Source organism: Rhagoletis zephyria, unplaced genomic scaffold, assembly GCF_001687245.7.
Source record: "Rhagoletis zephyria isolate East Lansing unplaced genomic scaffold, Rhagoletis_zephyria_1.1 Rzeph_scaffold_01202, whole genome shotgun sequence".
Lineage (NCBI taxonomy): Eukaryota > Metazoa > Arthropoda > Insecta > Diptera > Tephritidae > Rhagoletis > Rhagoletis zephyria.
In genome coordinates, this window is record NW_016158286.1 from 86,355 (window position 1) to 109,027 (window position 22,673).

A 22,673-nucleotide genomic window follows, 5' to 3' on the forward strand; every position below is an offset into this window, starting at 1 on the left:
GCTAAGAACTTACAGCCCATACACTGTGCACTCAGCAAAACTGCATTGGATTGCCAGATTCCTAAGCGAGAGAGAGAGAGAACTCGACATTCTTTAGCCAGCAATGGCAAAACTATTTTACAATGCCAATGTCTTGCCTACTGGGTACGATATAAGCAAATTAACTTGTTTCTGCCAACTAAACAAATATGGCATTCTGGATCGGCCACTGGCAATCGGAAAATACTATATATATCGAAATATACGGCTTTCGGTTGGTGTGTGTGTGTGTGTGTGTGTATGCATTTTAACTCTCTTGAGCATCTGAGCACATATCTTCGATTGCATTAGCGGTAATTGTGTACATTTGGTGTGTTTGCGGCTGCTGCAGCGTACGACGACTGCCACAACTGCTTCCCCCATAATTAGTCATATTTGTTTAGCTGTGATATGCAATGAATGAATGAATGAATGAATGTGCGTATATGGTCAATGTGGTTGCAGCTAGCAATGCTGCGCTGGTGGAAACGACAATATGCGTTTAAGGCTTAGCTGTGTAGCGACCGGTTGGTCCAGCAGCTGTTGCAAGCGTAGCTGAAATCTATGCAAAAAGTAACAAAGTAATTCTTCTCGTATACATTATGCGATTCTTTTAATTTTAAACTTTACATACATATTTGCTAGGTAAGCCCGTTGTGTTTCGCCGAGTGCCTCGACGTCGCACTAAAGATAGTTAATAGATTTTATAATAAAGCGCTGTGCGCTGAGAGCGTCGTCGCCTGCCTTCTTTCGCTAATAAATCTAACTTTCACTTTCAATTAGCAAATTTGTCATAAGTAACAGAAGCGTGTATAAATTTGTAGGAAAGCTTTGATGTTCTTTTTGGTCTGCACACTTTTGTACACACTTACTTTTGTACATACTTACGCATATTTGCATATCAAATACGTGCAGACTTTCGTATTTCTCTGCGAACAGCGCGTACAGCTACAAGCACCCAATGCAGCAACGGCAATTTTCTTTTCCACTTTTTTTTTTTAATGTTTTAACATTTCCTAAACAGTTGCAAGAAAAAATTTGTTAATTAATTTTTTTTTTCGAATCTCACCCTGCAAGCACCTTATTACTCGGTATGTACATGAAACCTATGGAATTTATTTATGGCTGGTCACTTTCGTTGTCTGTTGCCAAAAATCGTAAAAAATTGTTTTGTAAATTTGTACGTGTTTTATTTTTTTATTTTCTTTTTTGAAGTATTTTCAACATTTTTTTTTTTTTACAATATTCCTCGAAAGTGCAAAGAAAGAAATAGAAAAATTACGCATTCTTCTCAGCTAAATTGTGGCGCGTATTTTCACTTGTCGCCCGTACTTCCATAGAGCCGCCAGCTAGCTAGACCGCCGCTATTGGTTTCGCTCATTTTGTATGCGTTTTGCGTGCTTGCTTTGGATTAATGAGTCAAAAGGCAGGTAGTAAGTAGTTAGTTACAATTTTAGCGGCTGAGGGCGCGCAATCACGGGACCGTAAGGTGGCAAATGGCCAACAACTTGCGCATGTTTCTAACCCAAATGCAGTGGGTGCTCTCGCTTTTTGTTAAAGCGGGGCATTGTGAAAATTTAAAACCAATGAAGCTAAGTTCAAGTTATTGCATACAGTTAAGAATTCCAAGCAAGGAAGGTAAGTGAAGAAATGATGGATGTGGGCTAAAAACTACGGCGCTACGAACTCAGATCTGGCTCTTAAGCTCAATAAACTTTGGTGCAAAAAAATGCCTCCTCGAGGAAAAAAAAACGTAGATATATCATTGGTTGGTTGGTTTCAGTGCTTCCTAGTCGCTTTCCAGGACACAATTAGCGTATTGGTGCGCCATTTTGATGCACTTCTCGAGAGGGATATTTTGTCCTATGTTGCTAGGTCGAACCATTTCGATTTTGAATTAATGAATTTGCCGATTTCGCTTACGATAGCTTCTGATAGGTCGGTTAGTTGTGCTACTAGGTGCTTTTCTAATGTTTTGTGTCTAATATTCGAAAGGCCTGGACATTCACAAAGGAAATGCTGGACACTTACTTCGCTATCGTCTAGTTGACAGCTGCAGAAAATCCTATTATAGGGTAGACCTATTTTTTCCGCATGTTTTCCTATGCGCCAGTGCCCCGTAACGGTTGCTACAATTCTGAATACCTCTGGCCTTGATCTGCTAAGCAGGGGCAAGGTCTTTGTCCTGTTGTAGTCAGGCCATAGTTTTCTCGATATTTTACAAGTCTGTATATCTGAAAACCGGCGTCTAGCCAGTTTAAGGAAATACGAAATAATCTCTCTTTGGGGCAACCCAGTTCCACCGCTTGGGACTCATCCAGACCGGCTCCTGCACTCGCCAGCTCATCGGCCCTCTCATTACCTTCTGTGTTTATATGTACGAGAATCCAGAGAAAATAGACGGTAGTTGATTGACACACCGAGCAGAGTATCACTTCATTCCCTAGCTAGGTTGGATTTGCGTACCCGACTCGATTGTCTAGAATTTACGGGCTTTAAGGATCCATAGAATTTCCGCTTGGAAGGTGCTTGTATCATTTCCCATTCGCATAGACAGAGTAACACTGAGTAGACTCCCGTTCCTATAACGAAATCCATCTTAGATCCGCCGGTGTATAGAGAGATCGCCTCTCGGTATTTTCAGCAATCCCTTCGGGATGGAAGTAACACTCGCTAGTGCCAGCTGAAGTCAGAATTGCGTACTATATATGTAGTCTGTCGTCCTACTTAATTGCATTTGATTTATGAGCAAGTCATGTCCGTAGTGCCTAGTCTTCCAAAGGCCTGACTCTCTGAGTCTGTGACGGCCGTAGTTTGAATTGTGGTATCTTATTTCTTTTTGTAAATGGGATTTCGCTAACGGTTAGGAGTAATGGGCCTGTAGCTGCTATTACAACATGATCCGCATACGCCACAACTTCGACGCCCTCTCTATTGAGTTCTAGCAGTATGCCGTTCAGGGCTATCCCCTATAGCAGTGGTGATAGCACACCGCCCAATGTTTTGGTGTTTCGCGATTTTTCCTTTCTAACCTGGGTATAAGGGTACCTTTACGCTTTTCCAGCTTTTTGGAATGTAGAACCAGGGAGGAGGAGAACCAGGAGAAGCATTGTTGGGATTATGCCATCTGGTCCAATGGATTTGAAGGGAGTAAAGCTGTTGATAGCGTAAACAATCCTTTCGGAGCTCTCGATTGAGCTGAACAGTCTACTACTTGAACAACCAGGTTCGATTGACCCTGACGTGGATGGATGTCGAATTCATCCCGCGAAATTAAACTTGACTAACGTATTTAAAGAATCACTAGTAGTATTCGTCCCCATTTTCTACCTTAACGACTGTTGTATTGGTGTGTTCTTTCGATTGGATTTTGTGAGCCTGGCTGAATCTTTAGAGTTCTCTACGGAAGAACAGTATGATTGACAGGATTTAGTTTTAGAGTTTCTCAGTTCTTTTTTATAGGACCTTAGGCCGCTTTTATATCGCGCTCAGTGCCTAATTCTAAAGTAATAATTGAAGATTTTTCTAATTTTATCTCTTTTCGCTCTGAGATCCCCAATTCATCAGGGTGAGGATATCTTCCTTCCGGTACTCCCTGGAGTTCAGCTTTTAAAGGTTTTCTTCATAACTTCTGCTAGTTTATTTACTCTATTATTAGGTCCTCAACTTAGTGACAATTGTGTTTAATGGACCCTTATTTAGTTTACGCTTAAGTGCAACATATATATATCTTAAAAAATTTGTCCTGTGGGGGTTTCTGTATTTTGAGGGGTGTTGGAAATTCCGTGAAGATTAAAGGGGATCAGACGGTGATTAGACATTGAAGACCTATCTGATACTCTCCACTCTTCTACATACACGCTGTCGTTCTCCGACAACAGCGTTAGATCCAGCACATCCTCTCATCCAGGAAACCGGTTCGAACTCGGGAATATAAAGGTAGGTGTATTACCGCTATTACATATGCTTAAGTTAGTATTTAATAAGAAGTGTAATAGAGACTGACCTCGATCGTTCTCTGTAGTACTACGCCAGTCTGGGGTTTTTGTCTATTATATCCTTGATTTTGGTTTGCGGACTGTCCCTATAACGGGCCTTTTATGATGCAACTAGTAGTCTGTCCGGTGGTCTCCACCGTAACAAGTGTTTTGACTGCTGTCCTGAAATTAGAAACACATTTGTATTTAAACCGTTCTTGACAATAATACAGGCCGGCGATTTACCCACCTTATTCTTATAGTAAAGCTGATAGCTCTTTATATTTAGTCCCATGACTGCCTCGTGCTTGACCGGGGACTCTTGTATTAGGCTAATGTCTATATCCTCCTCGCTGAAGAGAACAGCTTGATTATTTGTGGCGCATTGTGAGTGCTGCAGCTTTATTTGGGCTACTTTAACTCTCCGATTTAGGGTCATCCGTCAGCTTCACACCCATGGGAAGCTCACCAGCTCCATAAACCCGCATTCTGGCCTTACGGATACCAAAGCGAAGCCGGTAGTCTGCCTTTTCTAAGGCGTCTAAAGATTCCGCACAAATGGCTAGCATCATGGGGTTATTTGAAGGCCTTATTGGCTGGTTACCCTTTATAAGCTCCCATTTCTCGATCGCAGGTATGTCTTTGTTCTGCAGCTTAATACACCGTAGCAACATTTCGCCTGGTTCGTCCATCGGCGGCAGCCAAATGCGCCCACGTGGTCTCCTTGGAATATCTTTAGCTGGTATCAGCTTGAGCTTCAAGCCGACGAAAGTGTCGCTGATCTTAGCAACGCATCCAGCAAGGAAGTCCAGGGAGAACTGGTCCGCGCACTTGACTACCCGGTATCCCCGTAGGGATTCCGATGAGTCGAACTCTGGATGAGGACCCTCGGGGTTGTCGAATACGTAGTTCATTACGAGGCTCGACAGCTTCACATCGATCTCCACCCATTTCTGCTGCACTGTTAGCGGTGTCCTGCTATTTTCGTCTATTATCGCCGACTGTAGGTGATCTCTGGCGACGTAACTAAAATTACGTTGCTTCAAGGGTGTTGCGGACTCCGCATCACCGGATCGCTTGGCCTTCTTTGTAATGGCCCTATGGGCGCCCTCATTATGAGAATGGTTCCGTTTTTTTGCTTCGATGGCTTCGATTGTGGCTGCACGATCTGTCTGCATCTTTTCGTACTCTACCACTATTTTCATATATCTTGCCTTGTCTTTCTCGTCGCGCTCATGTACCGTACCGGCCGCTACATTTTCATGAATTTTTTCTAACATATACAGCGCCTTCTGGTACTTATGTTGCATGACTATGCCCGAAGATTTTCTTTTCTTGGAGGTGGGATTGCTGCCTGCAACGGCCGTCAATTTTCTACTTGTTGGTTGGTCATCCGAAGTACTACGGCAGGCACTACCGGTGCTATCTTTGACTATTTGCAGAGTGGTGATACTTTGTCTGGCATCTGCCACCCTGCTGGTTTCTGGTGCTCGTACAACTGGGGTACTATGGCTGGCGCCACCAGGAGTACTTGCAACCATCTTACTTGCCTGCGGGGATTTGAAGAGCTGTTCTTCTATCCCCGTAACGTTTTCCCCTTGCAGTCCGCTTGTACGCTGCTGACGTTTTTGCTGTTGTTGGTTTTGTTGTTGTTCCTTTTGTTCCATATGTGATCCCACGAGTAGTCCGGAAGAGGTTAGTCGCTCGTCCGCAGAGCCGGGATGCGTGGAGAAGGCACTTCTAACAACCGACCTTGCCCGGGCATCGGAGGGGACCGTTCGCGACCAGCCACTGTTTTACTACCCGCTGGCCATTCATCCACCGGCACGGTTGCCTACACACCTTGGGATTGAGTAGTGTTGGTACGGTAATCCCGACATTTTCGCCTTCAGCAATACAAACGCACTCCACCTTGAATTGTAAGGAATATTGCCGAAGGTTGCAATGCCAGGCTTCCCTCTTAGTTCATGGAGGCATGATACAATTCACGCTGTGAATTATACCATAACACCATTTAAGCCCCCTCGCCACGGCAAGACGACCAACGCTGAGGAGGAGATATATTATAATTTAATATCCGAAAAATGCAAAAAGGCGAAATTTCCTTTCTAAACTTGCTTAGATTCCAAGGTGTACGGGGAACCTTTTCTGGTACGGTCAACTGCGTTTAATTTTTGGCTTTCCTCGTCCAGCGCATTGTTTGGATGACGGTAATGCCAGGTTAGATCTTCCGGAGCACATCGGCCAGCCGGCCCAAGGCACCCTTCCCATTGAGGTTGCGGACATTCCAGGTGCATGCACTCAAAACTTCGTCTTTTAAACGTTTTCCGTGGCCGTTATCAAAAGAAGGGGATCGCATCCGAGACATATATTTTCTTTTCTTTCTAAAAATTGTTTTACCTTGCGGTTCGGAAGCTCAGCGCATAAGCCATTGCTGAGTGTAAGATTGCCACCCATAGGATACTTCATAAGCTAGAAATCTAGCCAAATAATCTGTCGCTTTTGTGATACAACTCTACTCCTTTAGTTGCACCTAATCATTGCTTTGTGAGGCAATTTCGAGACCACGAGAAAAAACTCGAAACTCAATTTGGCTAAATGAGGGTCAAATATACTTCCTACTTGAAAAAACTTTGGGAAAATTCTGGGGATTGTGGGACTGCCCGAAGAAGGGTAGAGGGGACAGTATGTAGATTCACTACGTTGTAATCATATTGTTATCCAGAACGGCCAGCTTGGGCACAGCACATCAGCAAGTCGATTCTTATCATCTCGGTCGGAGTAAAATTCCTCTACTACACCTCCACATCATCTCGCATGAGTGTAGGAAGGTACCTACTCCGCTATCCAGCATTTCCAAAAAGTTGTCCTTCAGTTGACGGGGGACGCTCCACTGTATTACACAACTGTTGATTAGGTTGTAGTTAATGACGACTAACAGAATACTCGAGTTGACGGCAATCTTATGGGGTGGTCCATTATATGACTATGTGAAGTGCCGTCGGGTCGAAAATGGCCGCCCCATGCGCTACTATTGGTCAGTCTATCATGCCGTACAACCACCGCAGGATATAAGTGCTGCAATACCATGTTTTTCGGAGGTTAATAAGTGGAATTTAATGTTCATAATTCACTAGAGCTTTCATTTCTCTGCCATTTTGATTATTTTTTTTTTAACGAAAGCTTATAAAAGGTTCATTCCTTATCTCTTTGGACTAAAATCTGAAAAGTGTCAAAATTCCAGAGCGTAAGCAAAATGCGCTCACTAAAAGAGAATAACAGGAAAAGTAAAGGAACGCAAAAAACCAAATTTTTAGTCCAAAGAATGGCAACAACAAAACTAACGTCAAATAAGAACGGAAATGTATGTACAAAACACATTCACACAAGCACAAGCACAATAAACACTTACTATATCAATTATTTTTTGCCTCCTTCCAATTTCAATTCACTTTTTTTACTTTTTTGATTATTCTCACTTTTTGCGTATTTTTTAATGTCCGTCAATTTAAATTCAATTTAGTTTGACACTTTTCAGGATTTTGCCAGAAAAAATTCTTCTGACTAAGTCTGACTACTTCGGACTGAAGAGAGTCACTCTCACTGAGTGTTGCTCTCCCATTTTTCCTGTCATTTTCGAACGCTTTTTGAACTAAATCTGACTACTTCGGACTGAAGAGAGTCACTCTCACTGAGTGTTGCTCTCCCATTTTTCCTGTCATTTTCGAACGCTTTTTGAACTAAATCTGACTACTTCGGACTGAAGAGAGTCACTCTCACTGAGTGTTGCTCTCCCATTTTTCCTGTCATTTTCGAACGCTTTTTGAACTAAATCTGACTACTTCGGACTGAAGAGAGTCACTCTCACTGAGTGTTGCTCTCCCATTTTTCCTGTCATTTTCGAACGCTTTTTGAACTAAATCTGACTACTTCGGACTGAAGAGAGTCACTCTCACTGAGTGTTGCTCTCCCATTTTTCCTGTCATTTTCGAACGCTTTTTGAACTAAATCTGACTACTTCGGACTTTTTCTGACTATTTCTGGGAGATAAGGAACGCAACTAAAATTTGCAGAGAATAGCTGAGCCCGATTTTTGATTTTTTATTTGTTTATATTAATTGTTTTAGTGCAAAGTGCAGAAAAAGAAACAATTTTGAAGTAGATCGATTCTCCTGTTACAGTTAATAAAAGTTACATAATAAAAACTAGTTGAAAACAATTGTAGGGTTCTTCCAAAACGAAAAAAGATAAAAAATAATTTGAAATGTTTTGAAAAACTTTTTCACCAAAAGAATTTTTTTTTGTTTCTATAAAAATTTTGGGTATGCAGTTTTTTAGATTACAAAGTGCAAGTTACAAGTGGCAAGATCGCGTTGATTTTCAACCGACTTCACAAAAAGGAGGAAGGTTATCAATTCGGCGGAATATTTTTTTGTTTTATTTTTAATATTTTTTTTATGTATGTTACCGCATAACCTTGGACCACGTCAATCGATTTCTGCAATTTCTTTCTTAAAGAAAGGTGGTCCCATTCTAATTTAGTTTAAATCCGATCATTGGATCATGAAGATATTAACGATAATCTTAAATTTTTATATGAGAATTGAAGCTGATTTTATTTTTTGCTTAAATATTACTTGCTAATAATTTTTTCGCTAACATTTCGATCACATCTGCATACTAAATGGGAAAGAAAAGCGTTTGTTATATCATTAAAAATCAACTCGAACTCTTAGCAACTTGCAACTTGCATTTTCATACTAAAATTTGATTATCTATAAAACTGCATACCAATTTTTTTTTATAAAAACCAAAAACAAAAAAAAAACAATTTTGGTGAACATTTTTTATTTTTTTATTTTGTTAACTGAAACTTTTTCTATAAGGAGCTCCAGCTAAAATCTTTTGCTCCTTTGCTTCGCTCCGCTCCGAGGCCCTTGTTTAAAGCAAAGCAAGACTTAATACGAATCAGAGGGATTCGATCTCTATTAAAGGATTTCGTACTATTTTGGCCTTATCGAATTTCCCGAGTTTCTTTTGGACTTAGCGAATTTTCGTTTCATTGAATATAAACGATAAAGATAAAAGACGTACCTTTACCCTTTTCGAAACGATGTATTTTTGATTTCTCGAGCTTCCTCTATCAAAATATCCTTTGCTGCCAAGCATAGCATACCATACGTGTACAACAGTTTTCAAGAATTGGCGAATAGGGATAACGTGGGTGGGTATACAACGCCTGCACAACGTAGTCAAATTCTTAATGCATACTCAATAAGCATAATGAATAATCGTACACTATACCCTTTCATATGTCGTTTACATCTCATCGTTGAACCCTTTCCACCTCGAAATCATCGCATGATGCTAGATCATGGCAAACATGTTCTCCACGAGAAACCACTTTGCATGAATGAAGATCAAGCTTTGGAGTTGATAGGACACTCGCGCGGCAAGCGATGTTTCCTTATGGGGGCATTTGGTCACGTTGTGTACCCGCCTCTAGGCACAAACGCAACCAGATTGAAAGTGGCGCTTTAGGCGATGTGGAGCATTGATTTGCACATTTGGGCTGCCAATGCAAAAAGTTGGACGAGAGATGTGAATACATATTAATAGATAAATTAGAATACATATGTATATATATATACATGCGTATGTAGTAAAGATTGCATTACTTTCAAATATGTATCCTAACATTTACTTTCCATTCTTAGGCGTCGCAGCCTTAGCGGTGGCGTTACGCTTGAGCTTAGCGTCTACGCACTACAGTTTGCATTATGGTTTTTTGGACACGCACCGCACAATGTGAGTGCCAATGTTAAATTAAATGAGGATGATGTTGACGATGAGGCGCATATTGTAATGGATTTCGGTTCGGGCCATAATTCGGAAATAATGGTTAGCAGCACAAAACGACTCGACAACAGGGCGGTGATAAAGTGCAGCAATGGCAGCATAACTGTCAGTGTACAGCGCTGAAACTTAAACTTAACTAAATACGTAGGTGCCCGATTTCTAGTGTCCGGTGAATATAATAGATGTTGATGGCGAGGAAAGACAATTGTCCTTGCCTAAAAGTGACCTGTTGACATACTTTCCTGATCGGCTGGCATTGAGCTTTGAAGCAGAGGAAGTACGGCGTTGCATCCTGCAGCGTAAGACGCAAAGTGAACTGCCCAATCACAAGGAAAGCGTGTTGCTATCGTCTATTGAAGATCAAATTCGGAGGAAATTGGGCGTCATTTATACGGAGGATAATAGAGTGAATTACTGCTAAAAGTTGACGTACGAAAATATCTACCTGAAAGTGGGTACCTACTTCAATTTGTATTAAAACTAGAAAGAGTTATGTTTGGCAATGCACATGCACGTATGTATTTTTCTTAACGCTTTTTATATTCCAACTCATCCTCCCATTCGTCCTCGTCATCTTCCGCATCTTGTGGCCGGTTCAGCTCACGTTCGAACAACTCTTTGAATGCTTCAAATTCCGCCAAACTAACATGACAGACCTTGGTAGCAAATGCTTTCTCTGATGTGTTAGTTATTTGATAAAGTCGCGGATTTTTCGACGGCTCATCGGGATCCACTTTTAGGGGACGCGGCTTAAACAATCCCAGTCTTTCAAGAAAAACGTGCCTGCAACGTATCTCATCTAGCGATTTTGACAATGCTTCTGATTTTATGATTTCAGGCACTTCAACCCGCATTACATTCTTAAGATACTGCACTTTCTCTTCTATATTCCGCTCATGCTGTTCCAGTAAATCGGGACAAGTCATTAACAATTTCCAAACATTTTTGTTAGTACCCGCAAATGACTTCAAGTAGCCCATCTGTTTTCGCAGACGCAGCTCATCGGACACATCCAAAAACTCTGGATATTTTGTTAAAAGCAAAAACATGAATTTCTCACCGAATTGACAGCTGCGCCAATGTTCAATTGCTTCAGTTATACGTCGCGTAGGGCGTGAGAGCACCGCTGGATTGCCGGTGACAATGCGCAGAAAATCGCTCGTTTGCAAACCGTGATTCATAAAAGTCTCGTGTGCTAGTTGCCATTGGGTGGCAGGTACTCTAGCCAGCAATGGATTTAACTGGACCGCCTCGTTAATATGTTCTTGTTGCAAGACGGTGTCGTTAGCCGGTGCTGTGGCTACGAAGCGGTTCTGTGACAACTGACAGCGGGTGAGCTAAGCAGAGAAAATTCGTTGGTTGCCTGCTTACTATAAATTTCTTCGCACTTACCTGCCCATTTCTTTGAATAAATTGCACGTTTTGATTGAGTTTGAAAAGAAACTTTCGGATCATTACGTTGAATTTGTAAAAATGCAGGTGATAAAAATTGCGGCGAATTTAACAGCTGAGCTCCAGAAATACCGTATCTTAGGCTAAGCGCATAGTGGAGCGGCGAGCCTTACAAACATTTTTTGATTGCTAAACCTGTAGTTTTAAACCCCAAGCAACGTAAATCTGGGGTCTTTTTTTGCCAAAATCAAAAACTGTATTGAGAAATCTGCAAAATTTAATTTCAAAATTATTTGTTCTCTAAAACAAAATGTTTAAATATTGGGTGTGTTTTCGTATTCTCCAGAAAAAAATTACCCAGTAACTAAATTTCAGAAAGAAATATGCAAGAAAGTACGAAAACGCAAAACCAGCAAGAAGTTGCAAGTTTTATGAACAGCTGATTATTTTGGTAATGTGAATTGCATAAAGAATCAAGCTGTTTTTCTTACTAGCAAATAGTTACTAGTAAAAATTTATCCAGTAAAACTTGCAAGTTCAGCTCTAATTTTTGCTCTCTCAATTTCCCCTCTTTTGCTAGTTTTTGCGTACGAAAACGCCATCTAGTAAAAACCAGTGAATGGGCAGGTTCCAAAGGCGCAGCAGTTGAGCGCAACCGTTGCTAAAAAAAAATCAGTGATCGTAATGCGTCTTCTGAACGGCTTGATACATTAACTGTCAAATTCAACAACACCCAACATGTTGTCTCAAATGATCAGAAATATATTACGATCATCTAACACGCAACTGTTCAGTTGATCAGAAATACAAAACGACGCGTTCAGAAGGTGCAATCGCAACAGTTACTGAGCTGTTGCGCCTTCTGAACATGCCCAATAGTGTGTTCGCGAACAGGTTTGTTATGGAATAAAGTTTAAAATGTGATGGCATCTCCTCATATTCGCATAATTGTGAATAGCATAGGGATAAAACGATACTTGCACATATCGATACTTTTGCTTTGAGGTAATAGTATTTGTTGTGTTTTCATAGGCAATGATCGTGGTCCGGTTAAAAAATGTGCACCCCAATACAACAACGACTGATCCTGATAGAGATCTGGTTCAATTTATGATCTGCTGTGTTTTATTCACGGTTTGCTAGCACTGACAAATGAATGTACATATACACAAAGATATTCTTTGTTTCTCTTAACTTAATTCAAAAAATTGCCTTTCTGTTAAATATGTATTTAATTTAATAATATTTCGTTTAAATGTACTTGTCGGAGTTCATTTTTATGATTTCGTCTTCCTCGTGCTAGTAGTATAAAATTAGTGCTGCCAACCCCATTAAGAATGATCCAAATCGTTTCCGTGAGAAACGATCGAGCTTGATAAGCCAACTATTGATAGCTAGAACTATGGGAAGTTAAGTAAAGTCATCAACGAAGATTTTCCTGTAAAACATACTCTCGATGTTGTCAATTCTCCCATTCCTCTAGTGGATTGGACTTAGAGCGCACGCAGGGTTGGACTTATGAGGTGTACTTTTATCCCATGATGCAATAATACTGATAATAATAATAATAATAATCCATATGCCTTAGCTCAGTAGAATGAGAAGAAAAACGGGAAGAAATGAATCCCCATATGGGGGAAAAATATAAAATTTCACATTTTCTCCTAAACAAAATTTGCTTTTTTATAGTATGTTCGATATGAAATGGAGTAAAATACGATGAATTATCTTCTTAAGAAAACAAAGTGTGTATACTGAGCAAAAATAAAAAAACATTCAACTATATTAATGGGCACAGAATAGTTAAAGAAGGAACACCGTTTCACGCAAGGCAGTCAATATGGCGGAATTAGAGCGAGAAGCTGCCAACTGATAACACCTTGTATTATTGCATCGTGCTTTTATCCGTTGTCTTAGGGGATCCATCGTAGGAAACTCAGTGAGACAAAAACATATAAACATATATATCTTGCGATATCAACTCATTGCTTGGTTTAAGGTTATCGATAAATAGAAAGGAAGAAAAGTATCGAGCATCGATTTTTGTGAATGCTAGAAGAAGAAGAAGCAGAATATAAAAGATATTGCGAATTTAGCCGGTTTTTGTCTTAGGTCGGTGTTATGCAGAAATTTTGTTTGGCAAACTGCGTGCAATTGTTGTTGCAGCAAACTCGGAGAGAGCGAGTTTGGCGACTCTCACAGCAAACTAATTTTGTTTGGTCAAACTGCAGCAAATTCGGTGTTGTCATATACAAAAATTTTAAATTTTGCGCGTTATGTACATCTGAAATTCTCATTTCGTGTTGGCAATAGCCATGAAAACCATAATGAACGTGCAACCCTGTGCCAAACTCGACATAACCACCTCCGAGCAAACTAAGCAGCCGCCATTTAATTTGGCAAACAAAAGTTTGTCTGCATAACACCGACCTTAATTGCCTAAAATTTGTGAGTTTTTGATATTTTATTTAAATTTTATCTTAGGAGATAATACTAATATATTAAGTGGAACATAGTTTACAAAAGTTGCAGAGAATTTCAATAAACGCATGCATAAATCTCGTGCAATTTCACTTGACCTTGAGATGGAGTTGTGCAATAGTGACTGTGAAGTTGTGTGCTACAGGTGTTTAGGTTTGTTTATTTGTGGTTGCTGTTTGCTTACTAGCTAGGATGATATTCGATTATCATTCAATTATTATAAATAACAATGACTATGCATTGCAAAAAATGCGTACACGGGGAGTCACAAAAATTGTTGCACGGAGGAGGTCACTTTAATTATCCTTATCAGCACCACTCGTAAGCAATTTACTATGCACTATCAGCACACGTTTGGGGTCTTATCTCATATGATTTCAAAAAAAAAAATAATAAACTTATTTTTTGCTGGTTATCTTACCAATTTACTTTGTATTTAATAAACTGTCCACGCGCAACTTCATTCAGTTTTACGTTTCTTCTCCAACAGATTGCAAATAAAGTTAAAATGGCATTGCGTTGGGGTATCGTCTCTGCGGGCAAAATTAGCCATGATTTCGCTGTTGCTCTAAGCACGTTACCAGCGAGTGATCACAAACTGGTTGCGGTGGCTGCACGCCAAAAGGATCGCGCTGAGGAATTCGCTACGTTACATGAAATTCCAAATGCTTTTGGCAGTTATATAGAGTTGGCCGAATTCGCTGACGTGGGTAAGTCTTATTAACAAGTAATTTTTAAGCAAAAAACCAAACCGACTTCAATAGGAGGCTGAGTTTATTTTATGTCAATTTTATTAGAAATGTTAAAATATAGCTATTAAAAATTTATAATAATTTACCTCATTAATTTTTCTCTTTTTAACCGACAAAAAAAGGAGGAGAAGTTCTCAATTCATCGGATTTTTTTTTATGTATGTTATCGCATAATTTTGGACCACATTAACCGATTTCGATAATTCTTTTTCTGGTGCCTCAGGGGAGGTCCCACCCTAATTTGCTTTAGATCCGATTATTGGATCATGAAGAAATTAACGGTAATCTTGAAGTTTTACCAGAGAATTGAAGTCGGTTTTGTTTTTTGCTAAAACTTACTTACTTAAACAATAATCTTCGAGCGTCTTCTGCAAAAAGATAAATTGTTGTAGTGATGATTTCATTTTTGTTTTTGTTTTTTTTCTACAAAACCTCTGTGAATGCTAAGCATACCTTAACCTAAATTCAAGTACAAACTAAGAGAAAATATTAAAAGTTAATAATTATTTTATCCTTTTTTTAAGTAAATGACTGTTTATCAGACTGACAAAAGTAATCTGAAAAGGACGTTCACAGTTGATAAGATTATCGAGGAACAGTACTCATTTTATTTTTGTATGTGCACTGCTATGTGACTGCTCGTCTTTGCAATTTGCGGCCGAACTATGTGCAATCGAAGTTAAGGTTTAGATGAAGTGCTGATTATTAAAAAAAAGTTCATCAAAATTATATTTATTTGATATTCTGATTATTTCTAAAGCCACTTGAAAATATGTATGTATGTATTTGTATTGAACTTGCACTCGACAACAAAAGTATCTAGACTTTCCGATAATTGCAAGGAACATTTTCGTTGCGCTGGGTATATAAGAGATAACTGTATCTTTGATATTTTTTAAGATTGGTTGGCTTTCGTAAATTTTATATTAATAAACATCTAAGGCAAGAATATATTTCATGGAAAATGCAAGCGACAAAAAAAATATATATATATACAGTGGATCACAGGTTATTTGGTACAGTAACCAAAGAGAAATACAAATCGTCATATTTTCTAAACAAAATCAAGTAGTGAAGATTTTTAAATGTAAATCTTAAGCCCTATTTCCATCTCACATATTACAATAAAAAGATCTTATATTTCTATATGCAATTGCGTTGCAAGTGCGAAATCGCAACTACGACACAAAAATTTAGGTCACAGCTTATTTGATACAGGTATTTCTGCGCCGCATAACGGAAAACTGCCTCGACGCCATAACTGTAGTTTGATGTATATGTTTCTTAGTAACATTAATGATTATTGTCAAATCATTTTTACTATGTTATNTTAGAAAAAATATAATAGGGTTATTCTCAACCTATTCGACCAATCTCGACAGCCAATTCGAAAAGGCCCTATCTCAGAAAACTTTTCAAGAACACCCCACCTCAGAGTTTGACTGAAGAACGCCCTATTTCAGAATTCGGTTCAAAAAGGCCCTACCTCAAACGAAAACACATTAAAAATGTGCTGACATAGGGCGTTTTTGATTTGGCAGCTGAGATAGGGCGTTTTTCAACCGAATTCTGATATAGGGCGTTTTACAATCAAATTCTAAAATAGGGCGTTCTTCAACCAAATTCTGGAATAGCATATTGTCGAAAAATTTTCTCAGACAGGGCGTTTTCGAATTGGCCGAGATAGGTCGATCATCCTCTCAGAAATCGATATGAAAAACGATTAGACACGTACAAACTTAACCGGAGCGACCCAGATATACTATATCTGGCCAAAACCCGTCACTCCAGCCTAACTCCCCAAAAAGTCTAGGGATTTGTATGCTATTACAACATTACATTAATAACCTTATCCATGCGTATTCCCCTTCAGATATTGTCTACATTGGCGCCTTGAACCCACAGCACTTGGAACTTTCTTCGCTATACCTCGAACATGGCAAGCATGTATTGTGCGAAAAGCCACTATGCATGAATTACAAGGAATCGAAGCAGCTTACTGATCTCGCCAAAAGCAAAAAACTTTTCCTTATGGAAGCAATTTGGTCACGTTTCTTCCCAGCTGCTCAATATTTGCGCCAACAGATCAAGAGCGGTGCATTGGGTGAACTCAAAGAGGTGGAAGTGGCATTTGGTTTCGATTTAAGTCATGTTGAACGTTTGACGTAAGTGTATTTAAATTAAAAAGCACATATGCCTTTAAGATTTATTAATTTTCCTTCTTATGATCTAACAGAAAAAAAGATTTAGGCGGTGGCGTTGTGCTCGACTTGGGTGTCTACACCATACAGGCTTCACAGTGGGGATTCCAAGAAGCGCCCGAAAAAATCGTGGCAAAAGGCGAACTCAACGAAGAGGGTGTGGATAAATATGTGGACGCCGTATTGCATTACTCAGGTGGGCGCGTTGGCAAATTAATCTTTGGAGGAAAGGAACAGTTGGCGAATAAGGCTGTCTTCAAGGGCAGCAAAGGCGAAATCACGGTAGGATTTCGGTTTATCTAAATTGTTTGAGTTCTTAAGTAAAAAAAACAATAACAAAAATCTTAAACACGCAGCTAATCGATTTCTGGTGCCCCACCAAAATCATCGATATCGATGGTAAGGAGAAGGTATGGCCCTTGCCTAAGGGCAAACTGGCAACCAAATACAAGGATTCTGAAGGTTTGCGGTACGAGGCTGAGGCTGCACGCCAAAGTATACTAAAATCTGAAATCGAAAACGAGAATGTTACGCACAATGAGAGTTTGATTATTGCCAAAGTGCAGGATGAGATTAGGCGTCAAATCGGTGTTGCCGTGCCAGAGGCTTAGAAGTAAATAAAATTGCATTTATATATTCATGCTGCTGTATGTATATAAACTGCCAGGCGCGGAATGTGCTTGAGTGTTTGTGATACTGAATTATCATTGTTTTTGGTTTTAAAAGTGCATAGCATTCAAATCACCTCTAAATAATAGAGTGCATACTTGTATAACAGGGATGATAACCTTTTTTATTATAAACATTTTTGTTATATTATTTTACTGACATTGTATGTAATTTGCTTATACGGGAATATATATATATTATCAATAACGAAAAATAAAATATATATATATATACATACATATAAGTTGCGGCTAATATATTCAATGCACTCTTCAAGATTGCTACCATTGATAACCACACACCGATGCACCAAATCAAACCCACTTTTTTGGTTTGCAGTGATTTCGTCGCTGCTATTTTGCATTAGTTTACCAACGTACGTGTAGCGCGCAACTCTATCTAAATAATTCGAAAATATACTTATACACAAGAACGAAAAATGCCTGTGCTTAAGTGGGGTATTGCAGCAGCTGGGCGCATAACGCATGACTTCGTCACAGCATTGTCCACCATTGAACAAAGCCAACATATGGTGGTCGCTGTGGCCGATGTGGAAGAGCACCGTGCCAGAGATTTTGCTAAACGTCATGAAATACCTAAATACTACGATGGCTTCGATGCCCTTTCACTGGACGCCGAAGTCGATGTGGTCTATGTGGGCACTCTAAATCCTTTCCACTATCGCGTAGTGCGTCTAATGTTGGAGCGTAGCAAACATGTGTTGTGTGAGAAACCATTGTGCTTGAGCGTGCGGCAAGCTGAAGAGCTTTATCGTGTAGCAAAGGAACGTAATGTATTCCTCATGGAAGGTGAAGCACAATAAGTTTAATACTACTAGTGTGTACTATTATGTTTTGTTTTGTTTCTTTCCCCGCCATAGGCATGTGGTCCCGCTGCTTTCCCAGCTATGCGCGGTTACATGAACTCTTGCTTGCCGATTGCATCGGTGAGGTGACACACATACAAGTGCAACATGGTTTTCGTGCGGATGTGGAACGCATCTTGCAGCGCTCACTTGGCGGTTCCATTACGCTTGATATTGGCCTTTATGCATTGCAGTTGGGTCAATTCGTCTATGGCTGCGCTCCCATTGGCATCAAATGCAATGCACATCTGAACAGTGATGGTGTCGATGTGGAAAGTGAATTTATATTGGATTATGGAAAGAATCGAAAGCTCGCCGCATTCATATCGGGTTTGGAAAATTTGGATAATTGCGCGAAATTATTGGGCACCAAGGGTGAAATCAAGGTTGGTTATTTTCAGCTATCGAGTGCAGCTTTATCAGTGCAAATTAATATGGCCGATTGGCTGTTGATAAGCGATAATGTAAGCACCGGCTAACTGCTGTTAACAACAGCGGTCACTCTAAACTGTGTTGCGGCGTGCTGCAAGAGAAATTCGTGTTATCAGCTAGCAGCAACACTTTATCAGCAGTTAGTCTAATGATGTTATGAAAAACAAATCCGGGTTTGACGTAACAAGCGTACGTCAGCGGTGGGAAAAGTGCAAATAAATGTGCAACAAAAGCAATCCTTATCAGTTGGCGGGGAAAGAAATTGAAAAATAATTAACTTTTGTAAAAATGTTTTGTATGAAAATTTTTAAATCTTTTAGAACAGCAATGTAGTTCAAGTTCAATTCATTACCTTTTCAAAGATATAAAATTTTTGTAAATGAAATAGCTATTAGCAAACTTATGAAAAACTTTGTTAACCCATGTTGATGACTTTTTCACTTTTTGCCACGCCCATAATTTGCAGGAAAAAATAAAAAAAAATTTGTAGGACCATTTCCGTCAGTTTTAGTATGAAATTAAACAATTTGCAAAGATTCAGCCAAATCGAAGCCTAGCGCGCAGAAAATCAAAACTTTTTGTCACGTTTAATATGGAATGGCTGCATACACAAAACACCCGTTAATGATCTATATAACAAAACAAAAAAAAATAATAATTGTAGCGAAATTTTTTTGTATTTAAATTTTTGGTTTTTTCAATTTTTTTTCGTTTTGGGAGAACCCTACAATTGTTCTAAACAAGTTTTTATTATCTAACATTTATTAACAGAAACTGGGGAATTGATTTTCTTCAAAATTGCTACTTTTACTGCACTGCACTAAAAATATTAATACAAACAAACACAAATTCAAAAATCGGGCTCAACTGCTCTTATGCCAATTTTATTAGCTTTCAATTAAACAGAAATCTCAAATTGAGCGGGAATTGAAGGCTCCAGTGGATTGTGAACCCAAAATGCCAAATGAACCACTGTGCGGTGGAACGGTATGAGCTTCCCAACGATAAAGACATAGTGCAGCGAATAAAAATCCTGGCCAAAAATTAAATGAAATTAATTAAATATTTTTCTTTTTAAAACAAAATCTAAAGATTAAAAGAATTTATATCAAAGAAAAAAATAATAAAAGGCAAAATAAAATCTAAAATAAATTTAAAAAAATAAGTTTATAAAAATTAAATGAAATTGAAATAAAAACATTTTTCTGTTTAAAAAAATTAAGTATAAAATTAAAGGAAATTTAATAAAAAAAAAGAATAAAAATGAAAGAAAAATTTCGCACAAATACTAAGAAGAGGACAAAGGTTTATTTTTATTTGATTTAATTTTTAGAAACTTATTTTTTTTTTTTTTTAATTTCCTAATTATAAGACAATAAAATCTAAAAATTGAAAGAAAATTAAACGAAAAAATATTTTTAAATTAAAATAAACTAAAATCAAAATATTTGCCTTTTTAAAATAACAAAATATAAACACTAAAAGAAAAATAAATTAAAAAAAGAAAAAAGTTTATTTAAGAAGATAGCTCGGTCTTCCACTCAGCTGTCGAGGTGTTTTATAAAATAAATATGAAAAATATTAGTAATACATAAAATCATATGTATTTACATATCAAATTACATACCCATCCTTCCCTTAGCTCAATAACTATTGGTGCTGCACATCGCTGACGAAGCCCGGTAATGCAACGGAATCTTGGCCATTACCCGCTGCCAAATTCGAATTCAATCACACTAATTCCTGTGGACTACGTTATGAGGCGGAAGAAGTGCGCAAATGCATCGAGAAACGTTTGCTGGAATGTCCATTGTATACGCATGCGCAAAGCCTAGAACTAATACGCATCGAAGAGGAGATACGCAGGCAAATAAATGTAAACTATGATGACGTACTGTGCTTGGATTTATGAGAATAGGACACGATAAAAATGGGCTACTGGAAAGGAATTAGGTTAGATCATCATCGTGCACTTTGCACAAGAATTTGTAATGAGATTGGAAACCGAGCACAACCCGTACAGGAATTTGTTCATTTCGTTTTATTATTATTAATCTAAATAGTTTATAACTATGTTTATTCGATTCGTGTTATGCAATTACTATTACATACATTGTAGCTACATACATAAATTTATGCAAATATGTACTGTATAATCTAAATATACATACATACACTTGTGATCAGCTAATTAAGCCAGCAACATTTTGATGACTTTTGGCTATTTTTCTTTTGTTTATTTAATGTTTATTATTTTTTCATAAAAGTCTAGCTTATTTTATAGAAAACACCATATAAATGCACATTTAAAACTTTTTGCAAAAATTATAAAAAAATCTGTAAAGTTTCAGCTAAATTTTAAACTTTTTATTCAGAGTTTTTAGAATTTTTTATTTTATTTTTTTTTAGTATGCATAGCCTATTAAATTCTAGGGTAACACTGTGCAAGTTTTAAGTTGCTAAAGAATCGCGCTGATTTTTAATTAACTTTTTCTGACAAAAATATATTATCGACAATTTTTTATGGAAGCAAAAAAATGCGTAATGCAGTCAGAAAAAAATTATTAAAAATTAACGCGATTTTTTAGCAACTTAAAACTTGCTCTGAATAATCTGAATAAAAGTTGAGAACTTAGCTGAAACTTTGCGCAGATTTTTTATAATTTTTGCACAAAGTTCGAAATGTGGATTTGGATGGACTTTTATAAAAAATAATAAACATTAAATAAACAAAAAAAAAACAAAGTTGATCAAAATGTTGCTGGCTTAATTAGCTGATCACAAGTGTATCTATTTTATTTTTTTATTCGGCTTATATTTTTATTAATTAGGTTGTTTTTACTTTCCATTTTCAAATGTCTTAAATTTATTACATACACAAATTACTATCCTTTATGTACTATAAACTCTTTCTACTGAAGCTGCTGTAATCACTAAATATTTTATTTTATTTTGTTATATTTACAGAACTTATCGAAAGTGAATACTTAGTATGTTTCTAGTAGAGTTTGTGTTAAAAATTGCCAATTTTCGAAATTAAAAATAAAATTCCGCTCAACTTAGTTGACTTGCATTTTTATTAAAAACTTTTTCGCCCGAGATCAAGGCGAATTAATATAAGGTGATAGCAGGAGTACAAAAACAAAAATCTACATGTATTTTGTTTTTGCTTTGGCGGCATAGACTGTCAAAATCTGTAAGAGTGTGTGTGGAAATTCAAACAAAATTTTTCAATTTGATATCAGAAGCCGTGCGGCGAAACACATACACAAAATCAGCTGAGCTAGTAACACCACCTTATATTAATTCGCCTTGCCCCAGATTTTAAAATCGAAACGAATATACGGACAAAAAATTTCTAAAATATAAAAATTCGAGAGTTGACTTGACATATTGACGACAACTTTCTTTTTTTAGTTTTACAGAACTAGGTAGCCACTCGAAAATTCGACATCAAATTAATTGGCCCCGGTTTTCAAGAGTTTGAATAAATATAAACCCTGTTTCGACGTAAGGTTTAGTTTTGATGACTAGGATTCGAAATTCGAAAAATTAAATTTTGAAGATTTTATCTATCTTGAGCGCCAACCGCCAAAAAACGTATGCGATTTTTTTTTTCAAATTTTCCTTTGTGAAGCAGAAAAGACCCTATAGCAGCTACGTGTATTTCTGCATCAAAAAGAAAATTTTGGAAAAATGTCGCTCACTTTTTTTGCGGTTAGGGCTCGATATTTTGTCTAGTTTTATGAAATGTGCTGAAACAAAACGGTAGATTGCAAAATTTCGTGCTTTTCTAAGCATTTTTTCAGTTAAATACGCCATCCATATTATTTCTAATTTTGTTCCTCAATTTCTACCCTTGAGTTTTATAATACCCGTAACTATGTAGGTGAATGTATGGGCCTTCAATCACCAGTCTCTTTAGACGGTCTGAAACGGGTTTTCAGCACATGTATAGGCATACTTGGGGATCTTTGTTTATGGTGACTACAAAACCGCCAGCAGGAAAAATAAAAATGTCCCAAAC

General features: G+C 37.9%; 4 protein-coding genes and 1 pseudogene across 9 annotated transcripts in view; 3 read left to right on the top strand and 2 right to left on the bottom strand.

Annotated features, from left to right (window-relative positions):
- Nucleotides 1–1,179: 1,179 nt before the first annotated feature.
- The window catches only part of LOC108363144 (trans-1,2-dihydrobenzene-1,2-diol dehydrogenase-like), a 35,217-nt gene continuing 13,723 nt past the window's right edge, over nucleotides 1,180–22,673 (top strand). The window contains exons 1-6 of one of the 6 annotated variants that reach the window (XM_017616422.1): nucleotides 13,319–13,353; nucleotides 13,677–13,694; nucleotides 14,218–14,437; nucleotides 16,353–16,644; nucleotides 16,716–16,962; nucleotides 17,037–17,504. In XM_017616422.1, the coding sequence (XP_017471911.1) occupies nucleotides 14,236–14,437; nucleotides 16,353–16,644; nucleotides 16,716–16,962; nucleotides 17,037–17,291 (996 nt within the window). In that variant the 5' untranslated portion in view covers nucleotides 13,319–13,353; nucleotides 13,677–13,694; nucleotides 14,218–14,235 and the 3' untranslated portion in view covers nucleotides 17,292–17,504. Of the gene's footprint in view, nucleotides 1,186–13,318; nucleotides 13,354–13,676; nucleotides 13,695–13,816; nucleotides 13,873–14,217; nucleotides 14,438–16,352; nucleotides 16,645–16,715; nucleotides 16,963–17,036; nucleotides 17,505–20,288; nucleotides 20,368–22,673 lie in introns of those variants that run through there. The other 5 variants (XM_017616419.1, XM_017616424.1, XM_017616420.1 and 2 more) reach the window with 5 other exon arrangements.
- LOC108363143 (uncharacterized) lies at nucleotides 4,059–6,315 on the bottom strand. The gene is made up of 2 exons (XM_017616418.1): nucleotides 4,246–6,315; nucleotides 4,059–4,178 (listed from the first exon to the last, which is right to left on the bottom strand). Exon 1 carries the CDS (start codon nucleotides 5,660–5,662, stop codon nucleotides 4,412–4,414), a length of 1,251 nt encoding a protein of 416 aa, XP_017471907.1. The 5' UTR covers nucleotides 5,663–6,315; the 3' UTR covers nucleotides 4,059–4,178; nucleotides 4,246–4,411.
- On the top strand, nucleotides 6,923–10,304 carry LOC108363149 (trans-1,2-dihydrobenzene-1,2-diol dehydrogenase-like; annotated as a pseudogene).
- On the bottom strand, nucleotides 10,345–11,395 carry LOC108363147 (transcription termination factor 4, mitochondrial). The gene is made up of 2 exons (XM_017616427.1): nucleotides 11,247–11,395; nucleotides 10,345–11,191 (listed from the first exon to the last, which is right to left on the bottom strand). Exons 1-2 carry the CDS (start codon nucleotides 11,307–11,309, stop codon nucleotides 10,382–10,384), a joined length of 873 nt encoding a protein of 290 aa, XP_017471916.1. The 5' UTR covers nucleotides 11,310–11,395; the 3' UTR covers nucleotides 10,345–10,381.
- LOC108363146 (trans-1,2-dihydrobenzene-1,2-diol dehydrogenase) lies at nucleotides 17,570–21,740 on the top strand. Its single transcript, XM_017616425.1, has 3 exons — nucleotides 17,570–18,158; nucleotides 18,230–18,600; nucleotides 20,289–21,740. The coding sequence occupies exons 1-3, from the start codon at nucleotides 17,789–17,791 to the stop codon at nucleotides 20,556–20,558; spliced, it is 1,011 nt and encodes a 336-aa protein (XP_017471914.1). The 5' UTR covers nucleotides 17,570–17,788; the 3' UTR covers nucleotides 20,559–21,740.

What these genes read in the sequence shown, in the direction of transcription:
- LOC108363143 (XM_017616418.1), bottom strand. Translation starts at nt 5,662, where the DNA reads ATGGAACAAAAGGAACAACAACAAAACCAACAACAGCAAAAACGTCAG.
- LOC108363147 (XM_017616427.1), bottom strand. Translation starts at nt 11,309, where the DNA reads ATGATCCGAAAGTTTCTTTTCAAACTCAATCAAAACGTGCAATTTATT. An exon ending in TTATTCAAAGAAATGGGCAG is followed by an intron (nt 11,192 to 11,246) that starts GTAAGTGCGAAG and finishes TTCTCTGCTTAG; the next exon opens with CTCACCCGCTGTCAGTTGTC.
- LOC108363146 (XM_017616425.1), top strand. Translation starts at nt 17,789, where the DNA reads ATGCCTGTGCTTAAGTGGGGTATTGCAGCAGCTGGGCGCATAACGCAT. An exon ending in TAATGTATTCCTCATGGAAG is followed by an intron (nt 18,159 to 18,229) that starts GTGAAGCACAAT and finishes TCCCCGCCATAG; the next exon opens with GCATGTGGTCCCGCTGCTTT. An exon ending in GCACCAAGGGTGAAATCAAG is followed by an intron (nt 18,601 to 20,288) that starts GTTGGTTATTTT and finishes TCCTTCCCTTAG; the next exon opens with CTCAATAACTATTGGTGCTG.